This window comes from Eucyclogobius newberryi, unplaced genomic scaffold (assembly GCF_026437365.1).
Source record: "Eucyclogobius newberryi isolate DKJ021-1_F unplaced genomic scaffold, fEucNew1.0.hap1 SCAF_19, whole genome shotgun sequence".
Lineage (NCBI taxonomy): Eukaryota > Metazoa > Chordata > Actinopteri > Gobiiformes > Gobiidae > Eucyclogobius > Eucyclogobius newberryi.
Window position 1 is genome coordinate 5938935 of NW_027315823.1, and position 14712 is coordinate 5953646.

The 14712-nt window shown below is 45.9% G+C and overlaps 1 protein-coding gene across 2 annotated transcripts in view; it reads right to left on the bottom strand.

The window, feature by feature from the left end:
- Positions 1–14: 14 nt before the first annotated feature.
- Positions 15–14712, bottom strand: part of scn8ab (sodium channel, voltage gated, type VIII, alpha subunit b) — a 67651-nt gene continuing 52953 nt past the window's right edge. For both annotated transcript variants that reach the window (XM_072451511.1, XM_072451510.1), the window contains exons 19-28: positions 14307–14424; positions 8974–9128; positions 7235–7408; positions 6391–6513; positions 4247–4531; positions 4008–4061; positions 3131–3268; positions 2897–3001; positions 1847–2117; positions 15–1383 (exon numbers count right to left, since the gene is read on the bottom strand). In XM_072451511.1, coding sequence (XP_072307612.1) covers positions 221–1383; positions 1847–2117; positions 2897–3001; positions 3131–3268; positions 4008–4061; positions 4247–4531; positions 6391–6513; positions 7235–7408; positions 8974–9128; positions 14307–14424 — 2586 coding nt within the window. In that variant the 3' untranslated portion in view covers positions 15–220. The remainder of the gene's footprint in view (positions 1384–1846; positions 2118–2896; positions 3002–3130; positions 3269–4007; positions 4062–4246; positions 4532–6390; positions 6514–7234; positions 7409–8973; positions 9129–14306; positions 14425–14712) is intronic.

Below are 14712 nucleotides of genomic sequence, written 5' to 3' on the forward strand. Positions count from 1 at the left end.
CCGGGAACGCCGATGCCACGCGGTTACGCTGAAGGAGGAGTGTTTCCGAGTTTGCGTTCCCCCTTGCATAAATACAAGAATCGTAAACAAAACTTCTTGAATATTATTTTCTCGGACTTGCAAATGAAATCTGTACATCTGTGTGAGTGAGTTTCCTCTTGCTTGGAGTTAATATAGTTATAATTTCCAGTGTTATTATACGTATCGTCCGTGAATCCTTCTAGCATTTTGATTCCCTGATGTCTTTTTGGTTTCGGCCCTTCTCCTTGCGCCCGCCCTTGCCCTCCGCGTTGTCCTCCTGCTTCTCCTTGTCCGGTTTGGTCACGCTGTCGTACGACGGCAGGGAGGCGGTGGACGGGGTTCCCTCCTTCTTCTCCTGCTCCTGATTGTCCTCGTTCTCGGGCTTGTTTTTCACGTGCTTGCGCTTGCACACGAAGCCGCGGCGGGCCAGGGAGGCGCGGTACGATCTCTGGATGATCCTGGCGGAAACGTCCTCCTGCTTTCGCCGCAGCGTCGTCGTGATCGGCTCGTAAGACACTTTGGAGGGATTGGCCGCCACGAAGCGCTCCTCCATCTGCTGCCGTAGCATGTCCAGCTCGCCGCTGTCGCCCAGGACTCTCTTGGTGAAGGCAAAAAGGATATCGAGGCAGTGGATGCGGTCGCCGCTCACCATGGGCATGTCCATGGCGATGAGTTCGATCGTGTTCGGTTTGGGGACGCGCAGGGGGTGCTCCAGCGCGTCGGCGAAGTCCTCCAGCTTGGAGTAGCTGATGAACTGCGACGCGTCCGGATCGAACTTCTCCCAGATCTCGTAGAACGTCTCGAAGTCGTCCTCGCTGAGCGGGTCGGCGCTCTCCTCCGTGGCAACGCTGAAGTTCTCCAAGATGATGGCGATGTACATGTTGACCACGATCAGGAAAGAGATGATGATGTACATGACGAAGAAGAAAATGCCCACGGAGGGGTTGCCGCAGTCCCCGGTGGCGGGCGTCCCGGCGTTTTCCAGGCGCGGATTGCAGTCGGGCGGGTAGTTCAAGATGGGCAGGAGAAGGCCGTCCCAACCGGCGGACGTGGTGATCATGAACAAGATGATCATGCTGTTGCCGAACGTCTCGAAGTTGTACATGTCGTCGATGCCGGCGCCATGTTTGACGTATCCAAAGTTGGACATGCCGAATATGGAGAAGATGAACATGACCAGGAAGAGCAGGAGGCCGATGTTGAAGAGGGCAGGAAGTGACATCATCAGGGCAAACAGCAGAGTCCGAATCCCTTTGGCCCCTTTGATCAGACGCAGGATTCGGCCAATTCGAGCCAACCGGATGACTCGGAACAGGGTCGGTGACACGAAGTACTTCTCGATCAGGTCGGCCAGGAACATGCCTGCAAACAACAGCGTCTCATTACTGAAATGTAGCGTCGATCGGATTATTGAGGACGGTTTGGATTCCGCTCTCGGGTTTTATTTAAACATCGCGGCCTTGAGCTAGTTCTGATGAAGCTTGAGATCATTCGAAAACTGTTCAAGAAAGGTCACATTTTGTCCTGTTATTGGCCATTTTATTGGATGTTATCATTATGGGTTTAACTAAGTTGATTGCAATACAAATTAATTTGGGTTCTGGAAGTTAAATTCCCAATATTATTTTCCATTGACTTTTTCGGGAAAAATATGAACAAATCTGACAAAACAAGAGGCAAGAACTGTTGAGTTACACGTGCCCATTGTCGAACAGATAAAGGCAACGTTATCATATCCACACGTCTACACGGTTTCCTCCAAAGGCACGCTAACCCTGATAAAAGTGACCATCGTTGCACCAAACCGGCCCCCCCGAGTCCTCACCCACGATGGAGAGGATGACCACCACCACGTCGAAGATGTTCCAGCCATTGGTGAAGTAGTAGTGGCGCAGCGCGAACAGCTTGAGCACAAACTCGCAGGTGAAGACCACGATGAAGATGAAGTTGATCCAGTACAAGACGTTCTCTGTCTCCGGCGACTGGTCGTCCGTCTCCACCATCATCGTCACCATGTTCAGGCAGATCAGGATCATGATGGAGATGTCGAACACCTGCTGCGTCACGAAGTCGAACACCATGCCCTGGATGTTGTTCTGGCGGGGGAAACAGACCGAGGCAGAGGTTCACCGCGAGACCTGCCACTGGGAACAACTCTCAAAGGGGAATCTTAAGCGTTGACTGCAATAATATGAACAGAAATTTAACGATTCATCCATTAAAGGCGTCACTTTTCTGCTGAAGGACCCGCCGCCTGCTTGTTGTTTCGCACACGGACGGAACGCAGGTTTTTAAATGTATTTTTTGAGCAACAGCAACATAACAGATCACAGAAAGAGTCCGAGCGAACGCCCACTAACGGACCTCAGTTTGGGAAGCAATCCATTCATTTCAATGTAGAAAAGCTGCCCCGTCACGCACTGTTCAACAACTGCAAGGGCAAACCCAGGAGTTTTATCGTGCCAAATACAGACACGAAGGAACAAAGCGACTGTGTATAAATGTGCAAGAACGCAAACGGTTTAGCTAAGGGCTAAATGCTACCGCGATGCTAGCGACGCCTGCTGTGACTTGACACCCGCAGAACAATCCCTTTTCTTTCCACAAGACTCAATCGTGACTCGGCGTAAAAAAATACAACGATTCACCGGGAAACGTCTTGAAAGAAGGGAAAAGTTGCGTTTCCGTTGAATCGAGGGTTTTTGCCGGACCACGCCCTAAACTGCGACACACTACCGACCGCTGCCGAACGCTAAATTGACGTGTCGTTTGTTGTTCAGCATCTGCGCCGACACAAGCGGGCGGCCGGGAAAGTTACGTAGTGCAGCTTTGATAGATGAATCGCTACGTTGGCGCGGTGACGGTATAATTCTACCTGTGGCCGCGGGATTGGCTTTTGCGGCTTCTTGGAGCCGAGCTTTTTCATGGCGTTGTAATATTTCTTCTGCTCTTCCGTCATGAAGATGTCCTGACCTCCAAAGTAAAGGCACAACACAAACCTGGTTACAATCACCGCGGAAACCATCACAACTGCCCGAGGAAACGCGTCAATACTACAACAGCGCGTCGAGAAAAAGGGGGCATTAAAATCCAGTCAAAAGTGTCTTATCTTTTTCTTCTGCTGATTGAAGTTGTCGATGATGACACCGATGAAGAGGTTCAGGGTGAAGAAGGAGCCGAAGATGATGAAGATGACAAAGTAGATGTACATGTACAGGTTGTCCTCGTACGCCGGCTGATCTCCCACCTGACGGACAGAGAAGACACGAAACGGCTGAAAAAACCCCTCCTGCCGGCAGCTTTTCCTTCACTCGCTCTTCCGCAGTGCTCCTCCAGGCTTTTAAAGACACCTCCAGGCTTGGTCCGATCATGTCTCAAATTGTTATTAAAAGTTATTGAGTGCAGTTCAACCCTAGCTACCATTTTATAACTCGATACAAGCAACTCAAAGGGCGTGGGATCTTCTAGTTTGTGCTTAGTTTGGTGGGATGAAATAGGGCACATTTGAATAAAGGAAATAAATAAAGGAAAATTAGAAAAAAAGAAAATGAGGAGCGCTGTCTAAGCAAATCAACAAAAACAAAACACTCAATGTTCTTTGAGGTCAAACGCCCACAAAACAGGGAAACGGGACCAGCTACGGCAAGACCGTTAGTCGTGATTATTTAGACAAAAATATAAGCGTAATGAAACTACAAATACGTCATTTTAGAAGAATAGCCAGTTCTACTAAACCTCGACTCTAAAAATAACTGCTTTAACTCGCCGTTTATCTCACGCTAATTTTATTTTATCAGTCACAAAGTTTGATTTCAGAAAGCTGGCGACAAACTAAAAGAACGTTAATAGTGAATAAAAATCGTTAAAATTGGTGTCGCTAAATGTCCGTCACTTTCAAACGGTTTCTTCTCACGTTAAAAACACTCACTTGCGAAATGAATAAAGAAGGTTTAGAAGTGTAATTGAATCAAATAATATCACGTTACCTTTCTAGAATCTATTGCAGCGTACATGATGTCCATCCAGCCTTTGAATGTGGCCTGAAGAGAAGGAAACGACATGAAACAAAACCATAACACGAGCCAAAACGAAAGCTAAATCAAGCAGTTTTGACAAGTTGAGTAAAATTGACGCTTGGGACGAAATTATCTTAGAAATTAGTCATAAATGTGTTTAAACCAGAGCTACAAAAGAATTAAACTAATAACAATCGACTTTGCCTCACCACTTGCAGCAGAGCCAGGTATCCCGACCCGACGTTGTCAAAGTTGATCTTCACGTTCTTCCATCGGACCTCGGTGAAGTTGGCGTTGATCAGGGCCAAGCACTCCGACTTGTTGTTGACCTCGTCCGGCAAGAAATACTCTTCGGACGTGTCGTTGAAGCAGTAGTAGTACTTCCCGGCGAACAGGTTCACGCCCATGATGCTGAAGATGAGCCAGAAGATGAGGCACACCAGCAGCACGTTCATGATGGAGGGAATGGCGCCCACTAAGGCGTTGACCACCACCTGCGCGAGGGGGCGGGACACACACAGCAGCGGTGACCACACATGCGGCGGAGGCGTGTCGACACATACGGAAGTGCACATTCTGTCGCTCCGCCTTCCCGTTAAGGTCGTGTGCAAGGTCGAGGGAGCCTGGTTTAGACCTGGCGACGCGGGGAACTGCCTAAATGTCCCGGGTCAGGTTCAAAACGGGCAGACGGGCGCATTGGGCGGGTGTTTTTTTGCTCAGTTTTTAACACAATATCTTGGGATTCCGTTTATCCCTCTAGGTCAGAACTTGGCGTGACTTTGTACTTCCCGCGTTCCAGATACGGCAACAACTCGATCGAGCAGTAAAAACAATGTCCAACTCGTTTGATTTTTATCACCCGCGTTGTTGCCCGTCGTTATTTCACCTGCGCGTTTTAATCGACCGTTTGGTCGATTAAAAGTGAATTTCTGCTTTTGTCGTCGTTGGCACCGCACAGACGTTAGCGCGACATTAGCGCGACGTTAGCTGCGGAGGCTCAGCGGCGGCGCAGGAGCAGGTTCACGGACGTCAGCTGGAAAGGAGAGAGAGAGACGCTGAAGGGAAAATAACACGTATGAGTACAAATATTTTGGGTATAAACTCGATGCAAACGCAGGGAGCAGCCATGTTGGATTGTAGAACCCGGATAAACGTCCCGAGTAGGACAACCTTGATGTGAGGTTTAGAAGTTTTGAAAATCTGACCTCAGAGGACGACTGGACCGCAGCAGTACAAGTGAAGTTTGTAGGACAGAAGTTAAGGACTTTTGGGTTGTTGTTGTTGTTGTTGTTGTTTTTCTTACGCGGGGACGGCACGAGAGGCAACAGACTCATCTCCACACCGACGCAACAGAGCGGCGAGCGAGATTTAGGGGAGAGTTTAACGGTTGCGTCTCCCCCCGGACACTGACTGCAGGAAACAGATGAGACTTTTGTCCTGAGGGCTGTTACTCCCCTCAAATGGCCAAAAGGATCTAGATCAGGACTAAACCAGGCTCAAGTGTAAACGCAGACGAGTCGTGGATCTGATGTCATGCTCTAGTTTAGTGTCTGGCTCGGGAGACTCTGAATGTGCATTTCTGGAGCGATCGCATGCACCTACGTCTGAATTATATGTTATTGTTGAGGATTTTGAGGCGGATTTAGATAACACATATATAACAGTTGCAAAATGGTAAATCATAGTGGAATGAGGTTTCGGGGTGGTGAGCGGGGATGGCAGGGGAGGGGAGGGGTATGCAACCAGAAGTTTGTAGATCTTCCAGTGTGACAATGCCAAAGCCAAACTGTGGTAGGTCAGATAACAGAAGTCAGTCAGGAGTTTTTCTTCCCAGCAACAAGCAGAGACTGCACCAGCTCAGACAGTGAACATGCTTTAGTATTGCTCTGGAGGAAAAGGCACAGCCACTCAGGGGTCATTGGCATGCAACAGAGATGCACCTCTTTAGCACAGATTTGGATTTCAAGATCAATTTCCTCTTTTGTTCATCTTCAAATGACCCTTGGATTGCTGTGCAACAAATGTAAAGGCATTTCTGATCATTTAGTTCATATTTCACCACTTCTGTGAGGTAATTTTAAAGTGCTGAACATTGGTTTGAGAATACATTACTTTTGATTGCAAATTGCTTCTTTTATTTTCAGTAAAATAAATGGAATGAAATGGTGAATCAAATCAGATGCTTTAAGAACATCTGAGATGATCTGCATTCATGCAAGAAGCTTCTCATTGAGAAAAGGCCAGATTTCCTCTTCAAGACATTTAAAAGTGTATTTTGTTTTGCTCTGCTTGGTTGGCTCCAGCATGCGTGTATTGGTTGGACATGCAGAAGGCCTGGTGTCTTGGGTCTTACCCTCATCCCTTCAAAACGTGAAAGGGCTCTGAGGGGTCTCAAGGCCCTCAGTGTCCTGAGGGACTTAATCGGGCCTAGATCGGAGTAGCCCAGTGCATTAGCTATAAGGCTGACTATAGACACCTATACATGGGACAGAGGGGAGGGGCAGAGGAGAGAGGAGCCACAGTTAGAAACCACCCTACAGGTTACACTACACACACAACACATCCAGGGGGCGCCATCTTATCCTACAGGTTAGCTCAAAATAGGCCCAGATTTGTCCTTTTGTGTTCGTTTGGTTTAGTTTGGCAAGCCAGTGTGAGGTGACAACCAGCTTAACAGCACAGTGAGCACACCTGGAAAAGAAACTTGTGGTTGACACAGTGAAGAGAGAGTCAGACGAAGGGGAAAAGAGGAGATGTCTTCACAAAACACTAAACCCACGGAAACACACACAATATCCAACATGGTTCACGATACAACAACAGTACACGGTCCACACCAAAGCTTAAAGTGGGGAGAGAAAGGCAGAAGGTTGAGGACACTTTCAGGGTCAGAGAGGGCATAACCTGTGAAAGTAGCAGTCCCAACACGACACTGAGCCTTACCCCTCCAGCACCAGGAGCACACCCGGGCGCCGCTAAAGCTCTCTCTACTTTAAGAGAGACACAGTTATATTCAAACAGGCTGCAAGAGAGGGAACAGGTCAGAGCACGTCAACAATCAGCAGTACAAGGCAAATCCTACGTCCAAAGTATAACACACGTCAAGTATTACGGTTTAAAGATGACAAATATTTCTGTGGAGGGCGGTTGTTTCCGGTCAACGGAGGGCGTAAAAAGATATAGTCTGTTGCCCTTACATCCACAATGAAGAAGTCGAGCCAGCACCAGGCGTTGGTGAAGTACTTGACGAAGCCGTACGCGACCCACTTGAGCAACATCTCCAGGATGAAGATGTAGGTGAACACTCGGTCGGCGTACTCCAGGATGATCTTCACCGTCTTCCTCTGCTCGATGTAAACGTCCTCGAACGCCTGGAAGCAGAACGCATTGAGAGTCGTCGAGAAAAGTGGGATTTCTGAAGAACACGTGGGTTATTTGTGTCGCTCTTGCGCCTTTGCTTTGGGATCTTGCTGTTTAGAAGTGAAAAACAGACAACAAAAAGCACACGCGACTTAGAATTTGAGTTAGAGCTCCATCTACTGGCGGCAGAGGAAGATAAATAAACCTAGCTGCCTCAGACGGGCTGACGCAGGCACGCGGTTGTATTGAAAACGATTTGAGGCAGAAATGCTCAGGACGTACCGTATACAGAGTCCGGTGGTGATTTACGGACTTAAAAACAGCTCAGAAGGACTTAGTAAACGAGCGTGAATGACTCTAAACACGACGGCGGGTTTGTTGAAGAAGGAACGGTGTTAAAACGTGGTTAAAAGCTCAAGAATGTCCACTTTTATGATCTTGAAACCATGTCGTCATCAGTTTACTCACGCATGTTTGACTAATCCTTTAACATTTTAGGAATCGGCGCTCGGGTCGTTTTCACCTACCCCCTGTCCCCGCCCACAGCCCTGTACTTACTGCATTAGAGAAAAAACAACAACCAGACACTCGCAAAAACATGGAAAACTAAAAGCAAACTAAAATGATGATCCACATTTGAGACGGCGTCGCTCTGAATACTATAAATAAAGCATGAAACGTCGTCTTTAACGGTGCAGGAGTGACGCCCATCCCCCTCCTGAACCTGCAGTCTAAGACGGTTTGTGGAGTCGATGGTCAAAGCCGTTAAAGCCGCCACAAGGGGGCTCACGGCGTCGCTTTAGGGCCGCCTGCCATTAAAAGACACTGAACAAACAGGAAGTGCAATGCCTGGACAGCACGACACCGCAAAGAAAGAGCAGCCTACATTTCTACATTTTGGTTTGTTTGGCACTTTATTAATACAAAAACACTTTTGGGGTCAAAGTTTTACTTCATCCTCATCCTGATCATGATCCTGATTCTGATCCTTCTCATGTTTGTGATATATTTTCAAGCTTGCTTTTAGAGCTCAGGGAGAGAAAATGTGACGACGCAGAACCACTCTAGTATTTTGTATTCATAAAAAACATTGCGGCGTACAAATAATATTACGTCGTCCATCACAAAAGGGCAATAGTAGGTTAAACTTGTATTTAGGTATATTCTAAAGTAGCACTGTTAGCATGAACCCTGAGAGCTGTAAAACGTGCTTAATCTGGAAGAAGAATCTCGATCGGCGATTCTCAAACCGAACACAACACCTAAAATAACATTTGTCATACATTTGAGGCTAAACCAGGTCCAAACCATAGATAAAGTAGATCTAAATGATGATAAATGATAAAGGAGGATGAAAACTTGAAAAGATTTGGCTCTGACCAAACCAAATAGTCAAACTCCAGAAGTACAAGTACCACAGATCCATCTAAAACGTGTGAGGAGTGAGTTTAAAACCGGATTATCTGTGACAAAACGGCTCGGCCCGGGCATGGCGGGCGTGTCCGTGCGGGCGGGCGTGTCCGTGCGGGCGGGCAAGTCCGTGCGGGCGGGCGTGTCCGTGCGGGCGCGTGCTTACCAAGGCTCCGCTGCTGAGGAGGATCATGAAGATGATGAGCGTCTCGAACCAGTTGTGCTCCACGATGAGGTAGCAGGTCTTCCTGAGGAACCACCAGTACTTGCCCCAGCCGTGCGTGATGGGAACGTCGCAGCACTTGTACTTGGCCACGCACTCTGCAGGACAAAACACACACAAACGCAGAGCACACACACGCAAACGGGTGAAAAGGCAAGGCAAGGCAAGTTTATTTGTAGAGCACATTTCATACACAAGGCAATTCAAAGTGCTTCACAGCAGGAAAAATGCATTCAAATCACAAAGAAATTACGAAACAGAAATACAATAAAATTAACTAATTAAAAAATATCAATCCAACTGATTGTCTAAACTAATAAAATTACAAACAAAAGAGAAGAGTGCAAAGAAAAAATCCTTTCAGTCATATGCGCAGCTAAACAAAACTGTTTTTAGCTTAGATTTGAACATTGTCAGAGTAGAAGCCTGTCTCACATCTTCAGGAAGACTGTTCCAGATTTTAGCTGCATGAAACTGAAACGCAGATTCCCCATGTTTTGTCCTGACTCTGGCACCAGCAGGAGGCCGGTCCCTGAGGTCCTCAGAGTCCGAGATGGTTCATATGGCACTAACATATCCAAGATGTACTTTGGTGCTAGTCCATGGAGAGACTTGTACATAAGCAGAGCTGCTTTAAAGTCTATTTTCTGAGCCACAGGGAGCCAGTGCAGAGACCTGAGAACAGGACTAATGTGATCATACTTCCTGGTTCTAGTCAGGACCCGAGCAGCAGCGTTCTGGATGTACTGCAGCTGTTTTACAACTCGTTTGGAGAGGCCAGTGAGCAGGCCGTTACAGTAGTCTAATCTACTGGAGACAAACGCATGGATAAGTCTCTCTAAATCTGGTTTTGACACTATATTTTTGATTTTGGCAATGTTTTTTAGATGGTAAAAAGCTGCTGATGTTATTGATTTGACGTGGCAATTAAAGTTCAAGTCTGAGTCCATTATTACCCCCAGATTTCTAATTTGGTTTGTAGGTTTTAGAGCGAGACTCTGGAGATGACCGCTAACACTTTCTCTTTGTTTCTGTGGGCCAAAAACGATTATTTCAGTCTTGTCTGAGTTCAGCTGGAGAAAGTTGTTTTGCATCCACAAACTGATCTGTTAGATGCAGTGACAGAGTGAATCCACTGGTCCATATTCACCTGCCGACAGTGAAACATAGATCTGAGTGTCGTCTGCATAATTGTGATAGGACACATTTTCACTGCGTATCAACTGACCTAACGGCAGCATGTAGAGGTTGAACAGAAGGGGACCCAGGACTGACCCTTGGGGCACTCCACAGGTCAGGGTCATGTGGTCTGAGACACAGCTACCAATTTCAACAAAGTACTTCCTGTCTTCCAGATAGGACCTTAACCAGTTTAGGGCAGTGCCAGTGATGCCCACCCAGTCCTCTAGTCTCTGTAAGAGGATCCCATGATCGACAGTGTCAAAAGCAGCACTCAGACCTAACAGAATTAAGACTGAGGCTTTGCCCGTGTCAGTGTTCAGGCGGATGTCATTTGTCACCTTGACAAGAGCAGTCTCAGTGCTGTGATGAGGTCTAAAACCTGACTGAAAAACATCAAATGAGTTGTTTATTAAGAGGAAATCTGTGAGCTGTTGGTAAACAACCTTTTCAAGGACTTTGCCCAAAAATGGCAGATTAGAGATGGGCCGGTAATGACTCAGTACTGCGGCATCAAGACTGCTCTTCTTTAGGAGAGGCTTTATGAACGCAGTTTTCAAAGACATTGGGAATGTTCCAGATTGAAGCGACATGTTAACTATGTGAGTGAATGGTTCTAACAAACTGTTCAGCACAGACTTTAGAAAGCTGGTGGGTAACACATCGAGGCAGCATGTAGATGAACTCAGACTGGTGATGATCTCATGGACAGTTTTGTCAGTTACTGGTGCAAAGTGAGTTAGCTCTAAGTGTCTTGGTGGTTTTAGGGTAATTTTTTGCATTGTGGGATTTATAGCATTTTTAATGCCCTGAACTTTGTCATTAAAGAATAATGCAAACTCATTACACTTGGATGTGGAAATGAGTTCTAACGGCAGCTGAGCTGGAGGGTTTGTTAATCTGTTTACTGTGGCAAACAGGACACGCGAGTTGTTACTGCAGCTTCCAATTATTTCAGAAAAATATCTTTCCCTAGTTCTACATAAGATTAGGTTGTACATGTTCAGCTTCTCTTTGTAAATCTCTTTTTGAACCTGGAGCTTTGACTTGCGCCATTTCCGTTTGGCCCTGCGGCACTCCCTTTTATGTGCCCTGACCGAATCATCATTTCTCCACGGCGCCTTCTGCTTATTTTTAACCATTTTAGCCTTTATAGGGGCGATGGTGTCCAGAACATTCAAAACACTAGATGTAACAGAGTTCAACAAATCATTTACATTAGAACATGAGACATTTTCAAAGTTTATCATTTCCATAAACAGTGCACCTGTGCCATCACTTATGTGTCTCCTCTGAACAACTGCAGGACCAACCGGTGGTTTGGGAGAAACAGACAGGTCAAAGAAGACACAGAAATGATCAGACAGAGCAACATCGATCACATTAACATTTGAAATATTTACCCCCTTTGTAATTATGAGATCTAGAGTGTGTCCTTTGCTGTGGGTGGGGCCTCTCACATGCTGAGTAAGACTGAAGGTTTCAAGGACAGCATCAAGCTCTTTAGCGTTTCTGTCACCAACATTATCAACATGCACGTTGAAATCACCTGTAATGACCAAACCATCAAAGTCTGTGCATATGACTGAAAGCATCTCAGTAAAATCATCAATAAAACTTTGGCAGTGCTGGGGAGGCTTGTATAAAACAATGAAGAGAATGGATGGAGACCGTTTTAGCTCCATTTTAAAAGGATACATACTCAAATGATGAAAACACCCCAAAAGACAACCTGCGGGTAATTATTTAATCTCTAAAGACAGCACAGACTCCACCCCCTTTTTTGTTTTCTCGTGTTTCAGATTCAAACTTAAAGTTGGGTGGAGCAGATTCTATCAGAACTACATTTCCTGTGTTTTTGTCAAGCCATGTTTCAGTTAAAAACATAAAATCAAGATTATAAGAAGAAATAAAATTATTAAGAGAGATTTGTTACATAAGGATCTGACATTTAGCACAGCAAGTTTCAGACTAGTTTCAGTGGGACTGGGCTTTATCTTTTCACAGGGAATATGAATCACATTTCTCAGATTGGGCCTGACTCGCATTTTGTTTTTCCATCTGTGTGATGATGTGACTACAGAAATAGCACTAGGGAGGGCTCTTTTTACATAGGGCCCCGGGTTGGTTTGATTTTTAATGTGACAATAAGTCCTGGCAACGCTGAGACCCAGTGCATCCTAGCTATGGGAGATACCAGGTGAAAGGCGAGGTTGGATGGGTGGTGGGGCTTTTGTAGTTTTTAGAAAAACGATCTCAGAAGGGAAGAAATTGTGTTGGGAAAGTGTGTTGTGATATAAAACGGCAGAATTATTCGCGGGGAAAATACTGGGCCTGGTCTCAAGCTAATGCTACATTACCGTGTGTTCAGAAATACGGGATCGAGATGAAGAAAACTCAGCAAATTATCTTCAGTTTTGACATATTTTCTGCTTACAGATGGTCCAAAATTCTGCCGCGAGCCTTTTAACCGGAGAGCTAAAAAAACGAGTGCTCCATGTACAGGTTGGCCCGTCTCTCCCATAGTGGCCAACCTGTACATGGAGCACTTTGAGAAGAAGGCACTGTCCTCATTCTCAGGCATAGCCCCAAAACTGTGGCTCCGCTATGTCGATGATACTTTTGTAACAATCAAGAAACAAGAGCTGGAAACCTTCTCTGATCACATCAATGCTGTGGACCCACATATTAGGTTTACAAGAGAAGACGCTAAGGAGAATCGCTTGGCCTTTCTTGATTGTTCCACGATCAGAGGAGAGGACGGGAAACTCCAAATAGAAGTATATAGGAAACCTACACACACGGACCAGTATCTGCTCTTTGGTTCCAACCACCCATTACAGCACAAGCTGGGTGTGATCAGAACCTTACAACACAGAGCTCAAGGTGTGCCCACCAGCTCAGAGGGCAAGAAGAAAGAGGAAAAACATGTCCGTAATGCCCTCTCAGCCTGTGGTTACCCCGCTTGGGCTCTCAACAGAGTGAAGAGAACCAAGAAGCAGGACAAAAGGGAAACTGAACAGAGAAGGAAGGGTGTCTCTATCCCTTATGTGTCTGGCCTCTCGGAAAAACTGCAGAGAATTTTTAGACAACACGAAGTCCCTGTTTATTTTAAACCAGGAAACACTTTAAGACAAAAACTGGTTCACCCAAAGGACAAGTTGCCGACTCAAAAACAGAGCAATGTAGTTTATTCGATCCAATGCAGTGAAGAAAGCTGTAAAGAACGTTACATAGGTGAGACGAAACAGCCTCTACACAAGAGGCTTTATCAGCACAGAAGAAATACTAGTTCAGGTCCACAGAGCGCCGTGCATCTCCATCTTGAAGCCTCTAATCACTCGTTTGAAGACGGTGAGGTGAAAGTTTTAAGCAGGAGAAAAGATGGTTTGAAAGAGGAGTCAAGGAAGCTATTTTTGTTAAAAAAGAAAGACCTTCTTTAAACAGAAATGGAGGGCTAAGATTTAATCTTCCTGGTATCTATAATGGTATACTGAACCCCTGGAAAGGTAGAGGACCAGGACCAGGACCAGGACATTCAGATGCTAATCAGGTACTCAGGGTGGTTGAGCCAGGGTCTCACAAAAACAAAGAGGATTCTAATAGCCCATTAAGATTCTGAATAGGCTAGCTCGGTAGATACAAGGGGGGAGTTTCTGTTGAAACAAACAACTCTTTCTACTTCAGGAAGGCTCCTCCCAATGGGCGGGTCTTACCACAGAACAGTATTAATATCGGAGTTCTCGACCTAAATTCTGTTATTGACAATGACTCTTGGATGAGAGTCGAAACGTCTATTTTTTCAAACTGAGTCCAGATGACTACAACTGAAGTTTTTTCTACTATGCTATTGTTTACATTTTTTTACTGCTATTACCTTGATTTTATTTGACTGGTCTTATTGTTTTCACGTACTATACACATATAACTGTTTCGTTTGTATTTGTTTTGTTTGTCCTTTCGTTTTCTGCCGTTAAAAAAAGAGAAAATCTGTTCTAAAACCGACAAAAACAAACAAAGAGGTTGCGTTCACGGGCCGCGACGCTGCCTCTTGTGGACGTCGCTGGCACTGCATTGCTGTGCGGCGTTAAACGTACCGTCGGTCCAGCAGGCCTCCGGGTCCAGGTACTCCTCCACCACCTCCACCACGGCCACCTCCTCCACGTCCGGCTTGATGTCGATGGTGCTGCCCTCCGACGAGCTCGTGTCGTCCATCTGAAGGGCGGAAAACGGGTCAAAAACGGGTCAAAATGACATCTTTGCATTGAACATGACAATCTAAAAATGTGCTCTCGATCTCGACAAGTTTAAAGGGCCCATGGCAGGTTTTAACGATGTTCTAATTTAGATTTGATTTGGTGTATTTATACCTGTTGTACATATAAATGATAGTTTTACACCAATCGAGCAGGTATTTGTGGAGAAAACTTTGAAAAATATGTAGAAAATGACAGGAAGTGACATTACACCAGGGACATTCCAGTCAAAGTTTATGCAGAATTT